This window comes from Suricata suricatta, chromosome 16 (assembly GCF_006229205.1).
Source record: "Suricata suricatta isolate VVHF042 chromosome 16, meerkat_22Aug2017_6uvM2_HiC, whole genome shotgun sequence".
Lineage (NCBI taxonomy): Eukaryota > Metazoa > Chordata > Mammalia > Carnivora > Herpestidae > Suricata > Suricata suricatta.
Genome location: NC_043715.1, coordinates 11,961,488 through 11,987,091, shown reverse-complemented (window position 1 = coordinate 11,987,091; position 25,604 = coordinate 11,961,488). Strand labels below are relative to the sequence as shown.

At 39.8% G+C, this 25,604-nt stretch overlaps 1 protein-coding gene across 1 annotated transcript in view; it reads right to left on the bottom strand.

Moving 5' to 3' along the window:
- The window catches only part of GLG1 (golgi glycoprotein 1), a 150,722-nt gene that overhangs the window by 18,119 nt on the left and 106,999 nt on the right, over window positions 1–25,604 (bottom strand). Inside the window, exons 4-16 of the mRNA XM_029926345.1 lie at window positions 24,400–24,615; window positions 18,413–18,616; window positions 17,500–17,571; window positions 16,430–16,613; window positions 15,421–15,635; window positions 10,712–10,833; window positions 9,172–9,273; window positions 7,461–7,614; window positions 6,370–6,507; window positions 4,048–4,134; window positions 2,526–2,588; window positions 1,683–1,796; window positions 567–655 (exon numbers count right to left, since the gene is read on the bottom strand). Coding sequence (XP_029782205.1) covers window positions 567–655; window positions 1,683–1,796; window positions 2,526–2,588; window positions 4,048–4,134; window positions 6,370–6,507; window positions 7,461–7,614; window positions 9,172–9,273; window positions 10,712–10,833; window positions 15,421–15,635; window positions 16,430–16,613; window positions 17,500–17,571; window positions 18,413–18,616; window positions 24,400–24,615 — 1,760 coding nt within the window. The remainder of the gene's footprint in view (window positions 1–566; window positions 656–1,682; window positions 1,797–2,525; window positions 2,589–4,047; window positions 4,135–6,369; window positions 6,508–7,460; window positions 7,615–9,171; window positions 9,274–10,711; window positions 10,834–15,420; window positions 15,636–16,429; window positions 16,614–17,499; window positions 17,572–18,412; window positions 18,617–24,399; window positions 24,616–25,604) is intronic.

Below are 25,604 nucleotides of genomic sequence, written 5' to 3'. Positions count from 1 at the left end.
GCAGCCAGTGTGAGCAGGGGAAGAGCAGAGAAAAGGGAGAATCTCAAGCAGGCTCTGCACTGACAGATGCGGGACCTGAACTCATTAACCATGATGATCATGATCTGAGCTGAAATCAAAAGTGGGACGACTAACCGACTGAGCCACTCAGGTGCCTGAGACTGAAGTATTAAATGGGTCAAGTTTTTGTTTCCTCACTAGACTTCTAATTCAGTAAAAGCCCCTGTTGCTCTCCTAAAGAGTTAACATAATGGAATGATATTGGAAGTCAGTTAACCTCTTACTCATACTGTAACCTGCTTCTCTAAGTAGCAACCTGAAACTGCCTCTTCAGACGGCCTGTACCTGCAGACATTAAAATCTCCCCATTAGCCTCCAGGCTCTCTGTGTCAGAACCGCCACCATCCCCGTGGCTGCATGCAGCTATGAAGATCATGTGGCCACACAACCCAAGTGCGTAGCCATACTACCAAGGGAGTGTGCAGGCCTCCAAGGCTAATCCTACCAGTGCACAGGACATTCGTAGAGTTTAGGGAAGCAGAATCAATCAATTAAAAGCTACATACTTCTTTTTTATGTTGGGGCAAAGTTTCAACACATCCTCCTTACAGGCCATTTTAAACTTGTAAGAAAACCGAAAATCCTTCATCTGCACCTAAAAAAAATGATGAGAAAGAAAATCAGCAGCGCCGTGGCAAGTTCCAGTGGCAGTGCTAGCTGACTGCACAGAGACAGCAGAAGCCTGCCTCTCAGGCCCTCCACCTCAGACTTCGTGATCTGCCAACCTCCCCGTTATTCCCTCTGCTAAGGGCACTCCGGTGTCCCTGCTATTCCAATCATGCTGCTCCCTCTGCCACGAAGGCTCTTCCCAGATCTCCTCTGGCCTGCTCCGTCACCTCCTCGGCATTTCTACTCAAACATCTCCTTCCCAAGACCCCTTTCTCCTTCATCTGCTGGCCCTTATGCAGCTCTGGCCAACCTGAGACTCTGTACTTTTTTGTAAACATGTTTTTGTGTCTTTTTCTTATTAGAACACAGAATTGACAAGGGCGGGGTTTGTCTGCTGCCCACTGTCTCCAGTGCCCACACTCCAGAGACCCTCAACATCATTTGGTAAAGGGAGTCATGTGGGCCATAGGCCCTGGGAAGAGGTCAATTTTATACAGATGACAGATTTCATCCTCTTGGGAATGAACTGCTTGCTTTACCAGAAACACTGTCTTTAGACGTACGTAACTGTGAAGAGTACAGTTTAATCTTATTTGGACGCCAGACCTGGGTAGTATGATTTAAAAGAAAAAAAGGCTTCAGAATCCAGTATATTGATACACATTTGGACTGCTGCACTGAACAGTGGCAAAACAGCAGATCCCACACATACCTGCTATGCAAGCAAAGGTTAACATATCTTACGAAAAGCAAGCAATGTGACTCATCTCTATTCCTACTGGACCGCCTGTTCCCCCAAGGGAAACTCCATCTTTAGTGCTGCATTCCCAGAGCCTACCATTGTGCCTGACCTTAGTGGAAAAGATCATATTTTTTCAGAACCACAGGGACATTTATTTGGGAAAAAAAAAAAAGATTTTTCACGGAAGAGGTGCTCTGATGCTCTGGAAAAGAAAATAATTCAGAGCCATCCAAGCAGCCAAGACAGTCAGGGTTTGCCTAGTGTTACTCACCAGCTGGAAGTGGGTAACTCCAATGGCACACTTCTCATTCATATCCTTCTGGTGTTTGTTCTGAACCAGACACTCCATCAGGTCCCCAGAGTCTATCTGGTTATCTGCCACATCCTAGGGAAGGCAATGCACACTTACATTTCATTTCTAACAATTAATGAACAAATTGTGCACCCTAGTTCATAAAAAAATGGAAAACAAGACTGATTGTAGCGCCTTCACTAACAAGATACTTCATAAATTATATCAAAATAAGCCTGAGAAATTACAAGGGATAAACATTCAGTGTGTGCACAGCAAGCTGCCCTGCACGAAGCTCCAACAAGAACATGTACTGTGTGAGGCTTTCACTCCTTCCCCTACATGACGCCAGCAGCTGGCTTTCAGCGTCACACCCAACACTGCCTCCTGGTTGTGATTCTTATGGTTTCACTCCTACAATTTAGCTAGTTCAGCAAGTGAATAAAGTAATAACATAACAGAATTCATTTAATTTACAAGGAGACAGCTGGGAGCTGCAGCTACTATTAATGCCAACCAACCCCAGGCGGATGTATTGGTGGCAGAACAGCGATGCTCAGGAGGGCCTCCCCGTCCCCTGTGAAGGGCAGCTCCACAACTGCCGCTAAGCATATACCAGGGTCACCTACCAAGGATAATCAAATAAGGTTTCCCAGGATGATGGCACCCCTCTCTTAATTTTGTTTCCATATTTTGAACTTTAACTTGTCAATCTGATGATCACTCAGGAGGAATGTGTGCTGAAGACAGAGGTTAGTGAAATGCACAAAGTCCCAATGAATTTGGTTTTGTTTCGAATCCATTTCTCCAGACATTACTTACATGGCAAAAGTTCTGAATTATGGGCTCACAGGCTCTCATCAGCAAGGCTTCTATTTGAATATCCTGGAAGAGATTAAACATATTAATAATTCTGCTTTAGGAAGAGCCAGTAGTAGAGGGGCACCTGGGTGGCTCAGTCAGTTAAGGTTCTGACTTCGGCTCAGGTCATGATCTCATGGTTCACACTGGGCTCTGTGCTGACAGCTCAGAGCCTGGAGCCTGTCTTCAGATTCTGTGTTTCCCTCTCTCTGTCCCTCCCCGGCTCATACTCTGTCTCTCTCTCTCATTCTCAAAAATAAATAAAACATTAAAAAAAATAAAGCCAGGTTTGTGTTTCTGACTCAGTAGCAACTCATGCGCAAATAATCTAAGATGTCCATTTGGAAGCTAGTCTAGTCTTTAGGTTAGATGGCCCCAGCACAGAGAGAACTGCTCCTTCATTATATTCTGAAAGGCAAGTTCTTCTAGAGGCAGATACCCCTTGGGCCTGAGCAAAAGAGAAGGCAGAATTAAGAAGAGTGCAGAGAAAAAACATTTAACAGTAATACTAGAGTTTGGCCTTTGGAGTTTTTCCAAACGGCTAAGCAGTTCAAAATGAAAATGCGAGTTACTGACATCTGTCTTTAGTTTATAAGCTCCTAAAACAGACGACAAACCACTGCCTCTAGGGAACATCCACAAATGCCTTCAAGCAGACAGCAACCTCTGTGCGGCACTAGCTGCCGAAATACTATCTTCCTTTAAAGAGTGACACACCCCAGAATGTCCTCATAAGCCCACAAGGACAATGAGAATCGGAGAAGGGAGATGACAGAAGATGAAAGAAAGCAACAAACTTTTGAAAGATAGAAAGCAGAAGAAAAAAGACTAGCTGAGCAATGTAATTGTACGTACTGCCACTTTTGACAATTCAAACAGTTCTAAAAGGCTTATGATAAAAAAAAATAATAACTTGCCATTTCCCTGATTTCTGCCTCACAAGACAATTTTAACATTTTTACCTGCTCCTTCCCCAGTAATGTGGTCTGTATTTCTAAATAATATGTCTTGCTTATGAGACTTTCTAATTTCTTTTTTAATATTTTAGTGAGTTATAGGATGAAACAGATAAACACGTGTATTCAATCTTTCACATTTAAGTGGAAGTGCCAGCCTTTTATTTTCTTACTGATGACACAAACATTACCAGATGAGCTCATTGAAAGAGCTACGATAAGAGAACAGGAATGCTCGGACTGGTCTTGCACCTGACTGAGATCTGAAGCACAGTTGCCAGCTTTTCTTAAAGACCAGGAAAAGACTGGTCTTTTCTAACTTATGAAGAAAACCAAAGGGCTAAATGTACAGAGTGTTTCCCCGGGGCGATGAAGAGAGGGGTTTAGGAAGCTTTCTTTGTAAAGCCAGCGGAGAGAAGTGACCCTCTTGGGGCGAGAAAACAGCAAGCCCGAGACAAGAGGACGAGTTGCTGACGGGGGACCCCCACCCCCCCGCCGCCGCAGTCTACAAGCTGCAAGCCGCTTACCTCAGACTCTAACTCGGTGAGGTTGCCGACTATATCTCTGCACTCCACTGCCAGGTCGTCAAGGTGGTCCTGGAGGCACTCTAGCTCCTGCAAGGAAGAATGCAATCCCTAGGCATGTGTCAAATTATACAAACGAACAAGGGAAGCTGAGAGAACAGAGTCTACTTCCTTTTCAGTGGTCCTTATCTTTTAAGAACTATTTCACTGAACTGAACACTAAAGGTTTATTTGAGTCCCCACATTGGGATTGTTGAAAGATAAGTACTTGATGCAAAAGGGTGGTTAAGAGGATCACAAGGGGCTACAATAACCATGCAAATCCTCCAGAAGGCCCAATCGATAAATCCAATAAGAATCAATGTTTAGATGTCCTCAGAGCCTAAAAATTTTATCAGCCCTTTATTCCACTCTATCAACAGCCTGTCATTCAACTTTAACCTATGTTTTGATCATCTTTGCTCCCATTTTAAATCTGCATACCGATATTAAATGAACAACAGATCTACAATGGAAGACATGGAATATTTTAATACTCTTCATGAGCAGAGTAGGCTGGGACCCAGAATCCAAAACATAGCCTAGAACTTATAGCTCTTACAAATCAAATCTGGGATTCTAACCCTGGCCCACATGGAAAGATCCTGAGGGAAACTGCAAAGCAAGTGAGCACATTAGGGTTTGGACATCTAAACACTAACTTGTCTGGGCTTTGGAAACTGACCTGGAGTGACCCTGTGGTATCATTCCATGACTATTCCCTTTAGAAATGTAGAAGTTTTAAGTAGAACAGAAGCTCACTTTCCCAAAGCATATCAACAGCTATGTCTCAGCAAATGGCTCTATTAAAGGATCAAGTTTAACTTACTATTCTGCAAGAGTCTATGTTCTGGAATTAGAGTAGGGAGGGATGAGCAGGGGTGCAGGAATTATACAACAGCTAGAAAGGGAGAAAAATCCTTAAAGGAAAATGCATAAAACTTTTGAAGTAAGGTAAATGGCTAAGGGAAAAATCCCAGTCATAGAATCCTTTCCTCAGCCAAGCTTCACAGCAATGGACTGCCACACAGCATAGCTTTCCCGCTTATTTCAAAGGGGGTATGGAAGGAAACCGCTTCTGGGATTCCATGAGACCGTATCTTTTGTTTCATTAGGCAGAGGCAGCAGAAAACTGAAGTGCAGGCATTTTCTAACAACAAATTTGACAAAGCTGCAGCAGGCCTAGGAGGTAGCCTGCTGAAAATGGTATTCCCAGGGCCAGCAGATCTGAATGGTGAGCCATGTTGCTTCTTAAACATAACCAATTCCTGCACGGGTGAGTTTTTAACAGTTTAATCCCAGAGAGTGTTCTGGAGTAGTAAAAATGGAACCTGGAAACCTGAGTTCACACTTTGTTCTAGTTACTACTGGAGCTTTAAACAAGTACTTATTCCTCACCACTTGGTTACCCTGTCTAGGACATGCTACCTTCTAACTTAATTTGCTAGAATGCAGTAATGTAGCTTTTCTATTTCTTTAAACCAGGCACAAAATCTCTAGGAACTATTCATAGCATGCAATTCTGGGGGCTGCTTCTTTTCCATGCTTTCCTGTATGGAGAGGTTGTGACATGGTGGACCGGATGTCTGGCTAGGATTACACCTGAGTATTAGGAAAGGAAGTCAATACACTTCACTTCTCTGAGTCTCAATTCTGTCAGTTACTAAATGGAAAAAATAATTCCCATTCCCACAAATCTTACAGGACTCCTGGAGGTCATGTACACTATTCATGTATGTCAGTATTTTGAATTGTTTATATTTATACACTGCCTTCCCTCAAAAGGACTTAATGTACCTTATAAAAGCGAGAAGACAAAAAAAGGCAATATAAAAGAAATTTAGAATAGATTAAAAAATAGGAAGAAAAAGAAAATATGGTAAAGAAAGGGGGATGGAGCTAGCAGCAAGATTGGCACACAAAAGCCTACCACAAAATCTCAAATACTTGCTAGGGGCAGACCATATCTTTGGCTCCAGGCTTTTTAAGAGGCAACATGAAGAGAGAAAATGATTAATTACAAAATACAGTAATTATAATATAAAAACAAATCAACTAAAAAAAAAACAACAAAAAAACCAAATCAACTGCTTAGGAAAAGTATTACTATTCCTTAGATAGAGACCAAAGAGAAAAATTTCCTTAGGATTTCTTATGAAGAGGACATTGAATAATATAACAAAAATAAAGATTATATTTTATGGTGTCTGTACTCTGTATACAATGCTAATCATGAATATCATTATTGTTATTACTATAAGAGAAATAGGTGCCTATGTGAGCTACCTGTCCAGTCTCTGTTTTTTCACTGCACCATTTTCCCAGATCAATCAAGCATTTATCCTGGAGGCCAGGATCCAGCTTAACATCCATGGCACGCTGGTGTAGGATCCTCTGGACTTCTGCTCGGCACTCTCGCGAAAGCTGTATGAGAAGAACAAGCAAAATACTTTAAAAGGACCACAGCCAGGGTTGCCTGGTCAGTGTTGCGTCCAACTTCAGCTTGGGTCAGGATCTCATGGTTTATGAGTCTGAGCCCCACATCGGTCTTGATGCTGTCAGTGCAGAGCCTGCTTAGAATCCTGTCCCTCTGGTTCTATGCCCCTCCCCCGCTCACACTTGCTCTCTCTTGCTCAAAAATAAACATTAAAAAAAAAAGTACCAGAACCAAAACAAAAAGGCACTAGTAAAGGAAATCTCTTGCCAGGAAACTAACAAATAACGTTACAGTTATTTATACAAATTTTATACCCCAAATCTCTTCCAGAATAAGGATTAAATTTTCTAGGAGGCTTTTCTAAAAGCCTCTATCTTTAGGAATGAGATTATATATTCAACACTTTCTAATACACTAATGAAACAACATCCTTTTCCCAAAATACTCTGATAAAAAGTGACCTGGAATTGTTCAGGTTAGGTTAGAGTTTTTTGTTTAGTGAAACTAACCTGTTACTACTCTATGAATGCAGAGTAGAATGTGGGCTCCAGTTCAGGAAAAGACACACATTTGGGTCAGGAACACTAAGTTCAAATTTACCTAAACTCACAACAAGCCTAAAAACCATCTCTATCCTGGTTAAGAGCTTCTAATGGAACTTTAAAGATAAATAAAGTTAGGGTCATTTAGATTTTGGTAATTTAAAGAAAAAACTGGAAATGTCCCCTGACTTACTTTGTTGAAAAGGTAAAACCAGATGGAAAGAAGCTGGTGAAGCAACTCTATGTACAGTCACTGAATGAAGGAAGTTTCTAGTAATGTAGCAAACCCTTCCTGCCAGATATACTAATAAATAAAATTTCCTGCAGTGACAGAAGTCAGAGCAATACAACAAACTAATTACAAAACAAATGGTTGATAGGAAGAAATGAAGTCATACCCTCCTGCCCTGTTCCTCAGTGCGGTAGGCATGTCTGTATAAGCAGGAGAATACAGCTCCCGGAGGCATAAGTTCACTGGTTTCATTCCAACCGTGGGTGTGGCAAAGACGAGATGCATCTCCCTGGCACTTGCGGTATAAGACAGGGTCCAGCCTATAAGGTTAAAAGATAGTCCTGAATTTTGTTCTTCAGGAACACGCAGTGGTCATTCTGTACAAGTCTGCTGCCCTGGTACAGGAGATTTGAGTTCCACCTCAAAGAGGCCAAGACAGCTATGTAAGATGCACAACATTACAACAGCAGACCCAGCACTAACATGCCGAGGCTGAAATGAGGAAATAAGGGCTGTAGCTATAATCAGGCAATTCACAACTTATCACTCAAGACTTTTTGTCTCAGTGCGAATGAAATTCAATCCTATCTGATATACTAGATTCAGTAAGATCAGGAAATGGCAAGATGCCTTAACAGAATCCTGCCCTCGACTTCCTTTCCAGTAAAACTGTTACTCTTCTTTGTCCCATGCAAGCTAAGGCAGTTATATTTTTAGTTTGTCTGAATATGCTTATCAACTTAAAAAAACTTGACATTTAACTTTGACTCTGGAGACAATGGATTAGGGCAATGAGCCTGCTGCTTCTCCAAATTAGACCAATGTATGCTTAATTCTGTCCACAGCATAATGTCAACTTTGGGGGAGAGCTAGTGAATGGGAAGAGAAAAGCTGATACTTAATGAGTAGCTTTTAGGCCTGTGAAGCATTTTTTGATCATGGGTGAAGGAGTTATAGAAGAGGAAAAAAGAGAATTTTGATTAAGGTAGTAAACTCAGTAAATAAAGCTTAGACTCTAAGTCTAAACTCAGGTTTAGGTGGACAGAAAAGTACAGAGAAAATTCCCATATACTTTTCTGTAGTCCTTTCCAGAGCTAGTCTGAGGGAAGAGAAATAAAAATAATCAAATCTTCTGAATAATCACTTTCCAATAAAGTATGTGGGTGATGTATTCAATCACCAGAAAAAGTTAATGACCCAGCTCCAGTGTCTGAGCTAAGGGAGTCAGGAAGGAGCTGAGCCAGGGTGCGGCAGCAACAGCCAGCTTCCCAAGCAGTCGGGTACTGGCTGCTCTGGAGGTGGAAGGGAAAGTGAGACATAAAAAGAGGAGGGCACTGAAGCCAGTACCTTACGGTAATTCTGACTGCAACACAGATCCTTCTCTTATTTTGTCTCCTACCCCTCCTTTCTTGGCTAAGAGGATGAGAAGAGAGAGAATCAAGTTGTCACTTATTGACAAGAGCCTCTTAAGATAGAAAAGTCAATAACTTTGAATACTTAAAGAAATAAAAGCAAATTCCCATATCCAGTGCAAATCAATAAAAATCAAAACGCACTATTATCTTCTTAGAAACATATATAAAGATGCTTCTGCTGCCCCACAGGTGCCCAAGTCCTTTCAGGACACATGTTTGTGCTTTCAGAAATATTGGACTCTGACTTCCATAGTAGTAGCGAATGGGGACACACAGGGACAGACCTGCAGGGGCCGCCTCAGCTGTGAGATACTATTCTGAAAGCAAGAAAGGTTTCTCAGGGGACTGGAGTGTGTCACCTACCCCAGAAGTTAACAAAAACATATTCCTACTGGTTATTTCAAATAATACACAGGAGAACAGGCTGAGGCTTACACTTGACTCTGGCTTCAAAATACTCACTTCCAATCTCGGGAGATGAAATACTGCAGCTCTAAGAGACGGTGCTCACAATCTTCCACCATTTTCTCTGTGTATAAGTGCTCCATCAGGCAAGAGAGGATCCTGCGCATAAAACAGGGATAAAATTGTAACAACAGGTTTGGAACTCTCACATCAGTATTTCGGGATTTCTGTAGAAAAAGCCATTGAGCTATTTTTGAGGGCAATCAGGGATTTACTTTTCTGAGAATAATTTAAATTAAATCAGTCTGACAATGATTATGCCTTCTAACTTCAGGGCCACTTAGCACTTAGGACTCAGCTTACATAAGATCTATGTGCAGCTGCTTTATTTTTAACTATTTATTATGAAAATTCTCCAACACACAAGAAAGTAAAGAATCATACAATAGCCACCTTTTCTCTCCATTGTTTTATCAATGTATGGCCACGTTTATTTCAATTCTACACCCACCCCCTTGCTGGTATTTTAAAGCAAATCCCAGATACCGTATCATTTTGTTCATAAATACTTGAGCATGTTTCTCTATGAGAACATAATACCGTAACCCACCAAAAGAAATTAATTTTTAAAATCCTTAATGTCATGTAATATCCTGTTAGTTTCCAAAAATTTTTTCTAATTATCCTATGCCTTTTTATATGTTCATTCAAACCAGGACCCAGAAAAGGTCCACACATTCCATTTAATTGATAGTATCTTCAAATGGTTTTTAGCTGAAGTGGTTCTCTCCTTCCCTCCATCTCCCCAGACCCCTCATGCTTGATGCAGTGATTTTTATATTGGTAAATAGTCTTCACTCTGTTTGTCTATCTCCTCCAAATCCGAAAAACCTTTAAAGAAGAATACCTTTTTTTAATCCCCTGCTATAGCACGAACAGCAGGAGTGTATGCATAGCAGAATAACGACAAACATGGACTGCATTCATTTTACTGTTGATTACTGCCCGCTGTAGGCTATGAAGATTTCTGCAGAATGGGAAGCCTATTCTTTATTTGCAACCTAATTTTAAAAGCGATCTGTGCATTATATGGAGTAAAACTACTGCATGACATCCAAGTACTTTAGCATTTTATAGCTTTCCTAAATCTTGGGTACAGCTACAGAGTTCATTTTGTCCATGATTAGCTCCTCCAACAACAGCAGTTTTTTTATTTCAATTATAATTAATTTCTAATAATTATCAAGTAGTCAGTGGATACAATGAGTCAATATACAAATAGGATAAAAATACAGAGACAATGTAATGTGTCACTTTACCCTGAATGTTTCTCTCTCTTGTTTTCATTTGACCATTAAATAGAATTATTCAGCAACCTAATGTACAGGCCCCTACATGGTCAGTCACAGTCAATGAACATCAGCACAACAACAGGTCTAGGTATCTTTACATGATGGACAAGGCAGGGCCAAGGGCTCAATTTCAATACTAGTTCTATCAAAAGTTGGCATGTGTTTCTGTTTAGAGGGAATGTTCCCAATGCTACACCGCCAAATAAAATACAATATGCATAAATACCACAAATAAGATAACCTACATTGGGTCTCCCGATCTTATGTGCTTGCAGGCCGTCTGTATAACAGACTCACAAGCTTCATTGAGAGCTCTGTCAATGCGGTAATCTGCGCCAGGGTCAGTCTCCTGAATCAGTGTTTGCAGCTGGATTAAAAAAAATTAAGAAAGAGGAACATCACTTACACATCAAGGAAGAGCAATGTCATCTCTCTAAACAGTTACTCGGTCTGGTATATCTCAACCTACTCGTATTAAGTTTAACAATTAGCAATTAACCACTGTCACTGGCCAAGCTTAAGAGCTCCTGCCAAATACGTTCCAAGTAGCTTCTCTATACTGAACGTAAGTTTTTCTGTTTTACCCACTGTGGGGATTGCTTGTCTACCTGTCTGAACCATCTCTGCCAAACAAAAGGTCTTTACAATATAAAGGCTGCCTTTTCCTTCATATCTGCCTATTTGTTAATCAGATCACTAAATCTGAAAATCACGGCCAAGCTAGTACTGAGTGGACAAAGGTAAAGAGAAGACATTTCCAGTCAGCGACCTAATTTGGCCATAAGAATCTAGAATTTGGATTTTGCTGCCAATACACTGGCATTAAAACAAGCATGTTCCATGTTATTAAGAACAAATGTGAGATTTCATTTAACTTCTAAGATATATCAATTAAAAAACCCCAAGAATGCAATACTTATAATTCCCATATTTCCTCAATTATCTTCTACACAAACAAGAGGTAAAGCAAAGCTTGCTCATTATATGTATCCAGAAAATACTTGTCATTATGCAGCTGAAAATGAGAGTATTTTCCTTAACATTTATTTTTGCCTGGTACATCTTTTGTCATGGAATAAAGTGAGAGCATGGGAAGATGAGCCTTTAATTCTCTTTTTCGGTCTTTGAGGGAAAGCAGTTGGGGCAGAGGAAAAAGCTCTAAATTAGGGACCAGAAGACCTGAGTTCTATTAGTATCTCTGGCTCTGCCAGACATGAGCTTTGAGAACATGGGCATGATTAACCTCCAGCTGCAGTTTCTTGAACTGAAGAGGCATTACAAGAAAGAGTCATATACAGGAGAAGGTTGTATAAACTGCAAACCATTTTACATATTTAAGAGATCATTATTAATACAGATGGATAGCAGATGGTATTTTGGGGTGGAAATCTTAAATAACAGAAAGCAAAATTTAAAACTATGATCCTTCTGGTTTGGGTTCCTTATTTTCCAAGTTAAAGCACTGGAGTCCTTTTTGTGTCAGATTTAGCCTCTGGAGGAGAGCCTTCTCTGATTCTCATACATGTGACCTACAGTCCCACAGGGGCTCATACTTAAGCACTGACCCTATCACACATTGAACAGAGAACACAGGTCAACAGGAAATGAAGAAAGAAAATCCCAATTCTGTCTATCCTAAAAGTCAGCAATCAAAATGAGAGAAATAGAAAACATTTCTGGGGGCCTGGGTGGCTTAGTGGTTGAGCATCTGACTGGCTCAGGCCATGACCTTCCGGTTCGTGAGGTCAAGCCCTGCCTCAGGCTCTCTGCTGTCATTGAGGAGCCCACTATGGATCTTCTGTCTCCCTTTCTCTCTGCTCCTCCCGTTTGTGCTGTCTTTCTCTCAAAAATAAATATCTGAAAAAGTATTTTAAAAAAAGAAAAGAAAAGATTTCCAATATTCTGGGACAGAAGTTATTTATACCAATTCTTGGTGGCAATTTGAAGAAGCTACAAAATGCTGTGGTTAGCTGCTATGGTTAGCTGATAGGAAGATTATCATCAATTCTAGTAATGTTTGCTGACAAAGACCAATATATTTACATCTTTTTCTGAGGGAAGTTTTAAGTATCATGGGGATCTGGAAATCTCTGCAGGAACTATATCAGTTAAATACCCACAAATGGCAGGCAAACTTTGAGAATTCAAAATGAACGCATCAGACTGCAGCTCCTGAAGGAGACAATGACTGCCCTACAGACTCTAGGGAGCTAACGGCTCAAGGGATCATTGCCACTCTGGAATCCAGGGACAGCAGTGTGGGAAATAAACACTAAGAACATAAATTGCTACATAATTGTAGATCTATTCCAGCCCCTGAATGCTTAGGAGAAACTTGGGGAAATGCCCCTGAAAAATGATTTGTCCAGGGAATAGACTGCACAATCATCATTGGCCAGGGCAAGACTGGGCCCAGACTTGCTCAGCCGTAACTGAAGACAATATAACAAGTTCATGGTTATGGTGCATAATCACCATATACATTGGAAAAGTATATACTCAGTAAGATAACAATTCAGTACATGTTTCAGGTTACTCTTTGTGTAGAGATCACAGGGTCAAAGCATCTTCAAGCAGCAAATGGGGAAAATTAGTGGCCAACACACAGACAGGCATCAAAGTTTACGGTATCAAGGAAACAAATTTTTTTTTTATGTTGATTTATTTTTTTAGAGAGAGAGAGCATGTGCAGAAGGGCAGAGAGAAAGAGGGAGAGAAGGCATCTCGAGCAAGCTCCCTCCTATCAGTGCAGAACCTGATGTGGTCCTCAATCTCATGAACAGTGAGATCATGACCTGAGCCAAAATCAAGAGTGGGGTGCTTAACTGACTGAGCCATCCAGGTGTCCCAGAACTTTGGAAAAAACAAAACAAAACAAAAAACAGAAAGATACCCACTCAAAATAAATTATTTCAAAACATCCACCTGATGGAGATGGATAATATCATAGGAGAGAAAGGAAAATAATCTCCCTCTGGACCATCTACACCTTCAATATTTGTGAGCAAAGACTAAAAACCATAGGTCCATAATAGCCAGAATAAAGTGTCTTCTTCCTGCCTGGCTATGCCAAATGTGGGCAAAACCACATATATCCCTATTTGAGACTAACCTCTAGGCTTAGAACGCACTTCTAGACAAAAAAGGATGAGACAGGAGGTCCTTATTTACCTTCCAAGTTGAGCCACTAGTTCTTTTTAACAAGCTAAATTTCTTAAAAAAATTTTTTTAAATGTTTGTTTATTTTTGAGTCAGCGAGACAGAGCACAAGTGGTGGAAAGGGGGGCAGAGAGAGAAACAGAGGGAAACAGAGAATCTGAAGCAGGCTCTAGGCTCTGAGCTATCAACACAGAGCCCAATGCAGGGTTTGAACCCATGAACCATGAGATCATGACCTGAGCTGAAGTAGGATGCTTAACCGACTGAGCCATCCAGGTGCCCCTTAACAAGCTAAATTTCAAAAAGCCCTGAAGGTAGACGCTATAAAATTAAACCAATTTCTTTTCTTTCTTTCTTTCTTTTTTTTTTTTTGTGCACCTTGGTACAAGTGCAGCCTCAGTAAAGAGATAGGTTTATTCCTGACCAACTCCCTCCCCTTTACACGCTGCATTGAGGATGAGCTTCAAATAGAGGATGTCTTGATTCATTCTTGGTCTGAGGCCCAGGCACACATATTGTCACAGAGGTTTCCTAGGACAGTCACCAGCAAAAACTGTTCCTGAAGAACCACACTGTTCCAACTAAAACCACAGTAGGTTCCAGAAGCCTTCCTTCTAGCTGGGTTCAGTGTTCTGGAAAAGAGGCTATGTTTGTCTATTTTTTCCACCAGTGGATGTACAATCTATTGTCTACTTTGGGTCAGGGTGAGTAATAGAAGCTGAGGTGAAATTTTACTCCACATCAAAATCCTATGGAAATTTTGTGTTTCAGATAGCAAAATTCTGGTTTTCTGTAATACTATTTTTTTAAATAAAAATGCCAATAACAAAAGAGCAACTAAGTTGTGGTTTTCTAAAGTTTCACTGAGAAAGGAGCCTCAACTCCCTAATTGAGGATACAAAGTTAAATGGTATCTTTTGTGCATCTTAAGGGATGTATGGAGTTATACAGGGTAGCACTGCATTTGGTACTGAGAATTGTTCAAAGACTCTTATTCAACAAAAAGTAATAAAAGTGGATAATGGTAATGAAACAGATGCACTGCATCTACAGTATTTTGTTGACTTTGTATTATGCCCCTCACCTGGAGTTATTCAACTGTTCATGAATCCTAGATCAAGAATAACTTTATCTTAAAAAAAAGAGGGGGGGGGGGGAAGGAATCTTCCCAAGACGTACACTAATTTTTTCCAAATGTCCTTTACAAAGCTGACTGTAGAGTTTGGGGCCAGAGAAAGAAAGACCCTTCCATACACAGCTGCCCTAGTGTAACGAGAAAGATGGTGTGATTTTGAAAATGACATGCTCTCTTGCTCCTTCAAGCCAGGAATTCACAGTGTGCTGCACATCAATAATAAAAAAAAAAAAAACTCTTAGAAAATTACAATTCTTTTCAGCTCTTTTTCAGCCTCAACACAATCAAACCTATAGAGATATCCAAATCGTCTTTTGGTGCAGGATGTTTTCTAATTTACCAGAACCTGGTTTGCCTTGGTTCCAAGTTTAGAAATTCCATCTAGCAAGTTACTTTCCTTTAAAAACCATGCATTTTTATCTATTTCTTTAAGTATACAGCTCCATTTATTGCTTATGAAATCACACTTCTGTTCTGCAGCAAATTCCATGTTCCTATTAAGACATGTCTGAACAATATTCTGTATCTGGTTCTTAGTACCCAGTGTTCACTGCGATGCCACAAATGATCTAGATAAACGAAGCTGGGACAGCCTCAGGAGGAGGCTTCTCAGCTGATAAAATGGAACATTCCAAATGGTAGTTGAAAATTTTTCCTTACCGCTTGCTGGCAGTTCATTCCAAGGTTCCCTTTTTCCCCACGAACCACTTTCATTAGACAATGCAGAGTTCGCCCTTTTCGATGTAATCCAGAACAGTGGTGCTCGATCTCCCCCCGACAGCTCAGGATGATCTCGGGGCTCAAAGAAAAGTCTTCCATCAGCATGCGCCGGTAATCTAACATCTCCCCCTGGCACTCACTGCTCACTTGTCGTCCTGAGTTAGGATTTAAGTCATGATATCATGGACGGCGCGCATTACAATCAGATATCACCACACATAAAAGTATACATTTTCCTCTAGAATATAATATACCAGTTATGTTATTATCTAGACTGAAAAGCTTAGGATATAGCAAGAACTTTATCAGCATGAAATGAGTTTAAGACTTCAGAGACTAGGGTTTATCTTGACTGTATTCCACATTATATAGATTTTATACTACTAAACTAATAATGCAAATGCTGTGCCAATGGAAGTCTTTTTTATTAAAACATTTTTTTTAATGTTTATTTCTTTTTGAAGGAGAGAGACACAGAGTGCAAGCCGGGGTAGGGCAGAGAGACAGGGAGGCACAGAATCTGAAGCAGGCTCCAGGCTCTGAGCTGTTAGCACAGAGCCCGACACAGGGCTTAAACCCACAAACTGTGAGATCAAGACCTGAGCCAAAGTTGGACGCTTAACTGACTGAGCCACCCAGGCACTCCATGGGAGTCTTATTAATAAGATAACTATTGGGGGAACAATGAAAGCTAAGAACAATCCCTACTGGCATGCAGTTAAAACTTCTGGAAAAGACTACACTTCAAATATCCACTACAGCCTCTTCAGGCCCCTTTGTTGAGCTAAAAAATGCCAAATGGGAAATCTTAAGAAAGACTCCTGAGTCACAAGGCACAGGTGCACTCAGCAGAGCAAATACAGAAGGAAATTAATATTTATAGGCACAAGAGGCTTTAGAATGTGAATCCAAAAGGAATAAAAAGGAGAAAAAGAAATTAATTCGTTACCTCTATGCACAGCTGACTCCAGACACATAAGAAGGTAGGAGAGCCTGGCTTCCCGAGACCGTGGAAGGTTTTCCACATTACATCGGTATTTCTTCAAGTCACTCTTACAGGATTTGGCCAAGGAATAACTGACTTTATAATCTTGGGCAATCAGCTTTTGGCGGGTCGTTAGTGCTTCTCGACACTGAATAAAGAGTAAGACCACTCAGGTGGTTCAGCTGCTCACACATACAAGCAGAGGCTCACGGCCAAGCATAGGTCGACAACTGCAGTTGTTTCCAAAATGTCTCCCTTTAAGTTTGGTTAAAATTGAACACAAGTGTAGTGGGGTAAGAGGCAGGGGTAAATGGATGGGGAAACCTTGGAATTCTACAGTGAATTACTTATTGTTGCTGTAATAGTACCTAAACACAGACTTGGTAATTCTAATGCATTAACTTGACAATGTACTCTTTTCCTCTTCAACAATATCCCTAAATTTCTCAAGAATCAAAGTGGCAACTGACAGAACATTCTGTAAGTTACATTCTATGCTTTAAAAATATAATTATTCAATAGTAAATTATATAAGCAACTGAAATGAAACATTTCTTCGGCTGCACATGATAGTAAATGTCAGGAAAGCAAAACTAAGAATAATTTTTGTTTAAGTTATAAAAGATCCTTGCATTTACCCAGGGACAGAAGACTAATGATAATGAGAATGCTTAATGAGACAGCCGCTAAAAAATTAAATCACTGATTACCTGTAGAGCACACTGGTTTGGTTAGCCTAAACTTCCTGAGTCTGTGGGGCTGGCTTCAATGTGACCATGACACAAAATTCTCCAACTTTAACTCCCAAAATTCTCAGTTGGCTTCCCAATGTCTAGATATTACAAACCTTCATTTTCTGGGCATAAGCAAAATATGTTTTGGTTCTCTACTGAAAGCCAACTGTTTTGCCTCTGAAAAGAGTAAGCTTTATCATTTAAATTCTGATATGAGTTTATAAGAATATTATTTGGGAGGATTTGAGAAAACTTTTAAGAAATGAATAGAATACTGGTTTATTTCAAAGTAACACTTACCTTTTCACTCATGGACTCTTCAAACTTATGGTTAAAGAGGCATTTATACACTCTGCCTTCACCAGCTTGCGTCTGTAAGATGGAACACACACATGATGATGAGGATGACAATAGTCAGCTGAGTGGCTCTGCTGGGCACTATCCACAATCTTATACAGAACCTTCTATGAAATTATTATAAAGGTGAGTGCCTCTGAACAAACGGTTCAGCCATTTAAAACATTTAGTGGCCTTTGGAAGAAAATGGTGATTGCAGGAAAGATGAAAAAAATTTCCCATGATGCTTGGCTATTGTCATTTGTTCCCAGATAGGGAACCAAGAGAAGTATCTGTCCATCTCTTACAACAGTATGTTGGAATCAATAAAACTCATCATCAGCGGCTCTGATGGCTGAAACTGCTTATTCAAACCAGCAGAGGGTGGAAGAGCACACAAGCTCCTCTCAGCTCTTTGTTGTAGGAATGGAGAGTGTTCTATTTAACGTGTTAGTAAGTTCTTCTATAAGACCTGCAGATAGTAATTAAGGATTTAGTTTTAAAAGTTAGCTACCTGCTTTTTTGTTTATCTTAGCCAAAAACATGTAACATGTAATATGTAGTTTTAGCCATGAAAGAGGTATGAACAGGATTCCATGGTAAAACAGGATTCCTGTATATAAATAAAACAGACTTCCAAGAACTTAAATGAAGAAGTAAGGCAAAATGGGAAAAATGTGTGGAGATTGGCAGAAGCCAACTGTTAACTTGATATTAAGTCATCAAGACTGAACACCCAACATCATTCTCTGTTCTCCTGGGACCAGCTCCACCTTCCCTTTCAGAACCTTATGTACATGAGAGAGTGTGTGGTTTATTTTATTTTGGACTAGAGTATTAAAAAATATTTAAAGACAAGAACAGTTTCTGAGCTCACATTTTCACAAAAACGCTCCCGATCATCTCTGCAAGCAAAATATAAATGCCGGTCTAGATGAAAGTCATCTGAGGACAGCTCAGCCACCCGGAGAATGGCTTTCTTGCAGAGTTCAGAGACTTGAATCTTGGGATCTCTCTCTTCCGCTTCCTTCACCAGGCCCTTTTCCAAGCATGATACCACCTCACCTTGTGAATGTGCATCCTAAAATAGCAAGGGTACCAATATTGTAAAACTCTTACCACAATGAGTTTCAAATAAACATCATTTGCTTAAAAAAAAATCTCAATTCGGTCTACAGTTGGCTTATTGATGTTCTGCTGAGAAATCAGGTAGGAACCAAGCACCCTGGGAACCAACCAGGCTGTGGAAGTTACAGAAAATGTCCTCAACAATCTTGTTAGAATGGGATACTTGTGTACTACAAGAGGGAAGAGAGATCCTGGGAGATTTAAGTATAGTTAAGTTAGCACTAGAAATAGAAACCTGAGGGGGCGCCTGGGTGGCTCACTCAGTTAAGTATCCAACTTCAGCCCAGGTCATGATCTCACGGCTTGTGAATGCTGACAGCTTGGATGGAGCCATGGAGCCTGCTTTGAATTCTGTGTCTCCCTCCCTCTCAGTCCCTCCCCAGCTTGTGCACGCTCTCTCTCAAAGATAAAATAAACATTAAAGAAAAGAAAAGAAAAGAAAGACATAGAAACCAGAATTAAGTTTAAAGTGTTAGAGAAGTTTTAAAAATTTATATTAGCCCCATGTTCTGATCATGGTTCAAGTCAATGTTGAAACAACACTGTAAAAATCTGTTTGTCGACTTCTAAGGGTGAGGTATTTCCTCAATAGTCAAGTTGAAGAAAAAGCAAACAACAACAAACCACAAAATTCATTGAGAAAAGATGTTACAGAGACCCTCCTTCTCATTTTTCTACTCTATACTATCCACAAAGACTCCAATATGTACAATCTGTAGCATAATACACACTTTGATGTTTTGGATTTATCCTAATGAGATTTAATGAGATTACCACCCTTTATACAAATTGTTTTTGAGAGCGTTCCTAAAACCATCCAATTATCTTTAATTGTGCATTGCATCATCCCCATGCCAACTACAAGCATCCATTCACTAGAAATATGAGAAATTTCCCCTAAATATTTTCTATTCAAGAGTCCTAATCTGCTATACTCTGAAGATATACCTCAAAAACTTGAGAGGTATAACCATAAATACAGCAAACCAAAGCAGTAGGAAGTATATGCTTTTATTTAAACACATACAATCTTGTTAGAGTAAAATACCACGTCTATGAAATCATCTGTATATAATAAAAAAGACTCCTAAAACTAAGCAGGGTTCAGGCAAAATTTCAGTTCAACAAAAAAATTTGTATACTTCTTTTTTCTACTTTGTTGTAATGCAATTTGTTGTATGTAGTGTATTAATTCTTGTGTTATTTTCAGAAAAACTCCCATGTTCTCTCCATTATACCTGTGGAGAGGGGATAAGAGCTGTGGTATCTCTTGTGCAGAGGAGTAAACACAGGCCTAGAGTTTATCAATTTATCTTGACTTGCAGAAGGAAAGGTGCCTAGCTAACATTCTATCATTTATTTTTCTAGATGTTAGGGTTCTAGGATATTCCTATAAATTGTATGTGGATGTTGTATATTTTTCCTAAGGAGGGTTCACAGCTTTCACTAAATTTTCAATAGGTTTACTGACCCAAAGAAGATTTGGAAGCACACTCTACTAGCAGAGTCTCATGCCTATTCTCTATACCTGAACCTTGCTCACTAGCTGTATGATTTTATCCAGTGCTTAAAAACCCGAGAGAACCAAGAAGGTTTCTCAGAGAGCAATTTTGAATCGATATACAAAACTCCAAGAGACAAGTGACAAAAAGATAAGGACAGAGAGAAAAGTCGACACAAAGCCCAGAAATCTGGAACAAGGCTTATTTTTTTCTTCCTAAATCATGAGTGACACTCAGGTTTGTCTGACTATGGCTCACTTAAGCAAGGTCTATACGTTCCACTTCCCAAAGGAGAAACAAACCTATGATAACAAAAGCTTGGCCAGAAAGCCTCAGTCACTTAGTATTCATAGTATGTAAGAGATTATTATAAACATGATCTTGTTTTATGAAACAAGATCCTATACTAAAGTTGAGTAGCCCATGATAACTGCTAGCAACTAGGTCTTAATCATATAAACATAAAAATAGGGGCGCCTGGGTGGCTCAGTCGGTTGAGCGGCCGGCTTCGGCTCAGGTCAGATCTCGCGTTTGTGGGTTCGAGCCCCGCGTCGGGCTCTGTGCAGACAGCAAGCTCAGAGCCTGGAGCGTGCTTCAGATTCTGTGTCTCCCTCTCTCTGCCCCTCCCCCTCTCATGCTCTATCTCTCTCTGCACCCAAAATAAATAAAACATTTAAAAAAAAATTAAAAAAAAATAATAATCTGATAATCAACTTAAAAAATTTTTTTGAGAATCAGAAAGAGAAAGAGAGAGTGGGGAGGAGGTATTAGGCAGGGGCAGAGAGAGGGAGACAGAGAATCTCAAACAGGCTCTGCATAGTCAGCACACAGAGCCCAACATGGGGCTCAAACTCATGAAATCGTGAGATCATGACCTGAGCTGAAAGCAAGAGTCGAACACTTAACCGACTGAGCCTCCCAGGTGCCCCGATTGTCAACTCTTGATTTATATATATTTAGTCTTTAGTCCTGGGTCACAGGGTAAAGAAATGATTTTCATGTAATGAGTCTAAGTGTTTCCCTGTATAATCAGGGTTTGTAATGGTTTTAACTGTGTCTCAGTAAAATTATCTATTTAGGGCTATTATATTTCTTAATGGTTCCATTTGCTTCTTCTTGAATTTAAATAAAGGCAGCAGCATCATGGTTTAAGACCCCCTAAGGAATCTAAGATTTAATTATAATCATAGCAATTGTAGCACCACATATTGGTACTGGGCCATAACATCATCTCCATTAGAGGTTTTCATTCATCTTAACTTTATATAATATCTTCAAATAAAGATATTTCAAGAATTCTTATTGGTTCCCCCCGAGTCTCTGAGCTTTTCAGTTTAGCCCATTTTAGTTTTAGAACTGAAATGTATGTAAATATTTGAAAAGAAGACTGTATGGCTAATTACTGAATAAGAATGAAACCAAGGGAGGTAAACTACACACTGGCACACCATCTACAGGAAAATCTTCCTTACTAAATAAAGAGAGAAAAAGACCGTCCAAATTATTCAAAGTAGTTGGTTAAAAGTAGGGAATGATAAAATTATATAACTTCTTAAAAAGTCTACAAGCAGTACAAGTAGTGGCACGTTTCCATCATTAAGTTCCTGTATTGGATGCTACATTGTACTTTTTCTTCAGATGATGTAAATCATTTATACTTTTACTTTTGAAGATCTGCCCTTTCATTTTAATTGTATTTGTTCAGAAAAATTTTTTATTAATATATAGTCTTTGCTGGGGTGCCTGAGTGGCTCAGTCAATTAGGCATCCAACTCTAGATTTCGGCTTGGGTCACGGTCACGTGGTTTGTGAATTCAAGCCCCTCATTGGGCTCTGTGCTGACAGTGTGGAGCCTGCTTCGGATTCTGTTTCTCTGTCTCTCTGCCCCTCCCCTACTCATGCTCTCTCGCTCTCAAAAAAATAAACGTTATAAAAAATTGTATAGTCTTTGTTCTCAAATTTATATATATTAACATTTTGAAAAAAATCATAGTTGTGAAATCATGACTTTTCTATATTCCTACAGAGGCAGGGTACAAAGAGATTAACCATGAAGCCTTTCCTCTGACCATTAGAGGCAGTCAGTTCAGATCCAGTCACAGAGGAATTCGCAAGTTTCACTGACAAACGTGAAATTGATGAGCCTATTTTCTTCTATGGTCAGAAGCAGATTCATTAATTTTCAGGATAATCTTTGTATCTAAATACCTCGCTTCAGAAAAGTAAAGAAGAAACGTAAAGAAGGGCTGAAGACATGCCTCCCTCATTTTTAAACTTGGCTGTAGTACCAGAGTGGATTATATAGGAAGGAGCATGCTTTTTCAAGTGCAAGCGTGAATCTATCTTCTTGTCCTCAAAATACAGAAAGTCTTTGATGCTAGGATAGGGATCTGGTATAAACAGAAATTCACCTAAGCAGTAGGAAGAGCAAAAGATAAATATACAAAAATGTGCAGCTTGATGATACACAGAAATGTTTCTGTTATTTTAACAAAGCTGGACAAATAGTCCTCATGGTCCTGTCTTTGAACTCTAGTACTACTGTGTTCTGCGATCGTTTTCAGTCACTGAGACTTAGTAATTCATGCAGTTGAAAGCAGGTTTTATACTGACAATTCAGACTGCCAGAAGGGAAGCCAACCAGCAACTACCCTGGTGTTAATGGGAAAAACTACTACAAAGAGAGGTGAATTGTAATGGTCTACTCTATGGTGTGGACCTCTAATCACAAATATGAGTAAGTGTCATCACTGATTCCTTAAAAATGTGTTGAGGACACTTACGTGAAGATTTTAAAAAGAGTGAGATATGGAACTGGAAATAATCTCTCACACCCTAAATCAAGTCAGAGGAGCTTCCTGAATAATTAGGGTAGCTTAAGTGCTTTTGTGCCATTTCTAGAGTCTGCTGGGAAGGAAAAAAAAAATCTGCCTTTTTGATTAAAACTAGCCTTTCTTTAGCTGCCAAAAGCTGTAAGCCAAGTTCACAGTGCTCTCAAGACCAACTCAGAGGTGCCCTGTGAAAGGGCCAGAGCCGTGTGCCCCTCCTGTGTGGGAAGGAAAGGGTATTTGGTGACAGCCAGATAAGAACCAGCACTAAAAGCTGCATTTGAACTGGTGTGTGCAGCTCTAGCATTCTAACACCAGGCCCCCTGTCAGTGACAGAAGCCCACAAACCACGGGCAATGAACAAATAGAGGGCAAAGAGACAAAGGGCTTATGTTTTCTATCATATTTCCTAAAGAGCAGATTAGTAAGCAGTGGCAATTAATAGCTGATGCCAGACATATGCCTCAGACCACCTCTCCTCGGCAGCTGTTACTTCTCAGGAGTTTCCTTCATTTTGCTGAGCCAACAAATTCAGAATAAACCTGGCCAAACCTCATTATGACCTCCTGGACAACAGACTCATATTAACAAAAGTAAGATAAGGTATCATTAAGAAAGAAAAAATTAGCTAGGTATTTTCTTTGCTATCTTTACTAAAACTAGTTCTTCTGAGATAAAGATAACAATAGGTCACATTTATAGAGTACTTTTCTTCTCAGAAACTGTAAGTACTTTTACGTATCTTAAACTTTTCTAATATTTAAATATCTTCTTTTGTACTAGTGTGCTTCCTAATTTTTTTTATAGCAGCAATGAGGTATATGCAGAGAAAGGTTAGAAAATTCAAGTCTTGGGGCACCTGGGTGGCTCAGTTGGTTAAGCGTCAGGCTTTGGCTCAGGTCATGATCTCGTGGTTCATGGGTTAGAGCCCTGAGTTGGGCTCTGCACTGACAGCTCAGAGCCTGGAGCCTGTTTCAGATTCTGTGTCTCCCTCTCTCTCTCTCTCTCTCTCTCTCTCTGCCCCTCCCCTGCTCGTCCTCTGTCTCAAAATAAATAAACATCAAAAAACATTTTTAAGAAAATTCAAGTCTGTTCTAATCCAACTACTTTGCCCACAAGACTACAAAATGCTCTGCCAAGGAACACTACAGGTTAATGGCAACTGGTTTAGTATTTTGAAGATGACGCTACTCTTAGCCGATATTAATTCCTCTGCTCCCCCATGCAGTACTGAAACACACACAAATGAAATGCATTCACAGGTTAATGGGCCTTAGATCTGGGGGCTGTCTGGACCTCCACTTTAAGGCCATCTCCAGCCCTCAAGTTTTCTCATGCCAGTTACACAAAACTTTACATTCACCAAGTCTGTAGGCTCCCTTTGGTGAAGCCAGTATAGAAGATACCTTTTCTCCAAGCCGAATGCTGCCACATTTCAGGATGTTGATGTCATTTTTGCAGTCATCCATGAAGCCACAGATTAGACGGTAATCACTGAAAATGATGGCTGTCATTTTGGTGATGTATTGGTGACACTGGTATTCAGTGATATTGCCTCGGTGATCCACCAAGCAGGAAACCAAGTAACCTTTTCCGACTGGTTCATCAGCACATTCTTTAATCTGCTCCAAAGAAAGTGGTTGTTTTACACAAGTATTTTATTCTCATATCAAACAACGTTTATAGAAGAGAGAATGTGTGATATTTTCTTACTGATTTCCCATCTCTGTATTTGGGAAAAAAGGAGGAAAACACTTAGAAATACATTTATTTTAAAGAAAATAGCGTCAGGCCTATTCAGATTGTTGTGCCCTCTAGGAAATATCTGATTAATGTGTTTTGCAAGAAATTTTTATAATTACAGCTTTAATGACATATAAATAAAAAATCTTTTAACATCTACAGCTTCAGAATGGTTCTACTGAAAAGTCCCTTTATCTACACTGAGAAGGCAATGAAGAGTGAGGAGATTAATCTGTGAAACAGGTCTGGAAAACAGGTGCAGAACTGAAGTCTAGTGCCATGTCCCAAGCCAAGCTACACAGCAGACTATTATTATTAGGGAAACCTAATGGCCAAAAGGAGGGAGGCAGTAAGGTATAATATTACTTTCTGACATGACATTAATGTGTTCTGAACTAACTGTGGATTTTGACATGTGTTTTTGAACTTAGTAGAATCCCAGTTTCACCACTGTGGTCTGGAACAGAAACATGTTTAAAATGATGCTCACTCAGTGTAGTCTCACAGAAGTCTGAGAAGGGGAAAGCCACTACAAATCTAATTTGGGTGGTTCAGACAACATGTTCTAGCAGAGCAAACACAGAGTAATTCCACATGGTTAGTGTTCCTACAGAGTGCATCGCAAACCACAAGTGCTAATGAAGCAAACGAGCCAAAAAATGCTGAAATTCAGGCATAAAAATAAAATCTACTTATTGGGTCTAAGCTTGAATTATAAAATGGGGAAGGTTGTTTGGAAAAACCCTACTGCATTTGAAGAAATTAAAAACAAACAAAAACGGTAGTTCTGACAAGAGTGCAAATGCTTTTTACATCCAAATGTAAACGTCTATTTTTAATATAAATGAGAAGAGAATGTCTTATTGGA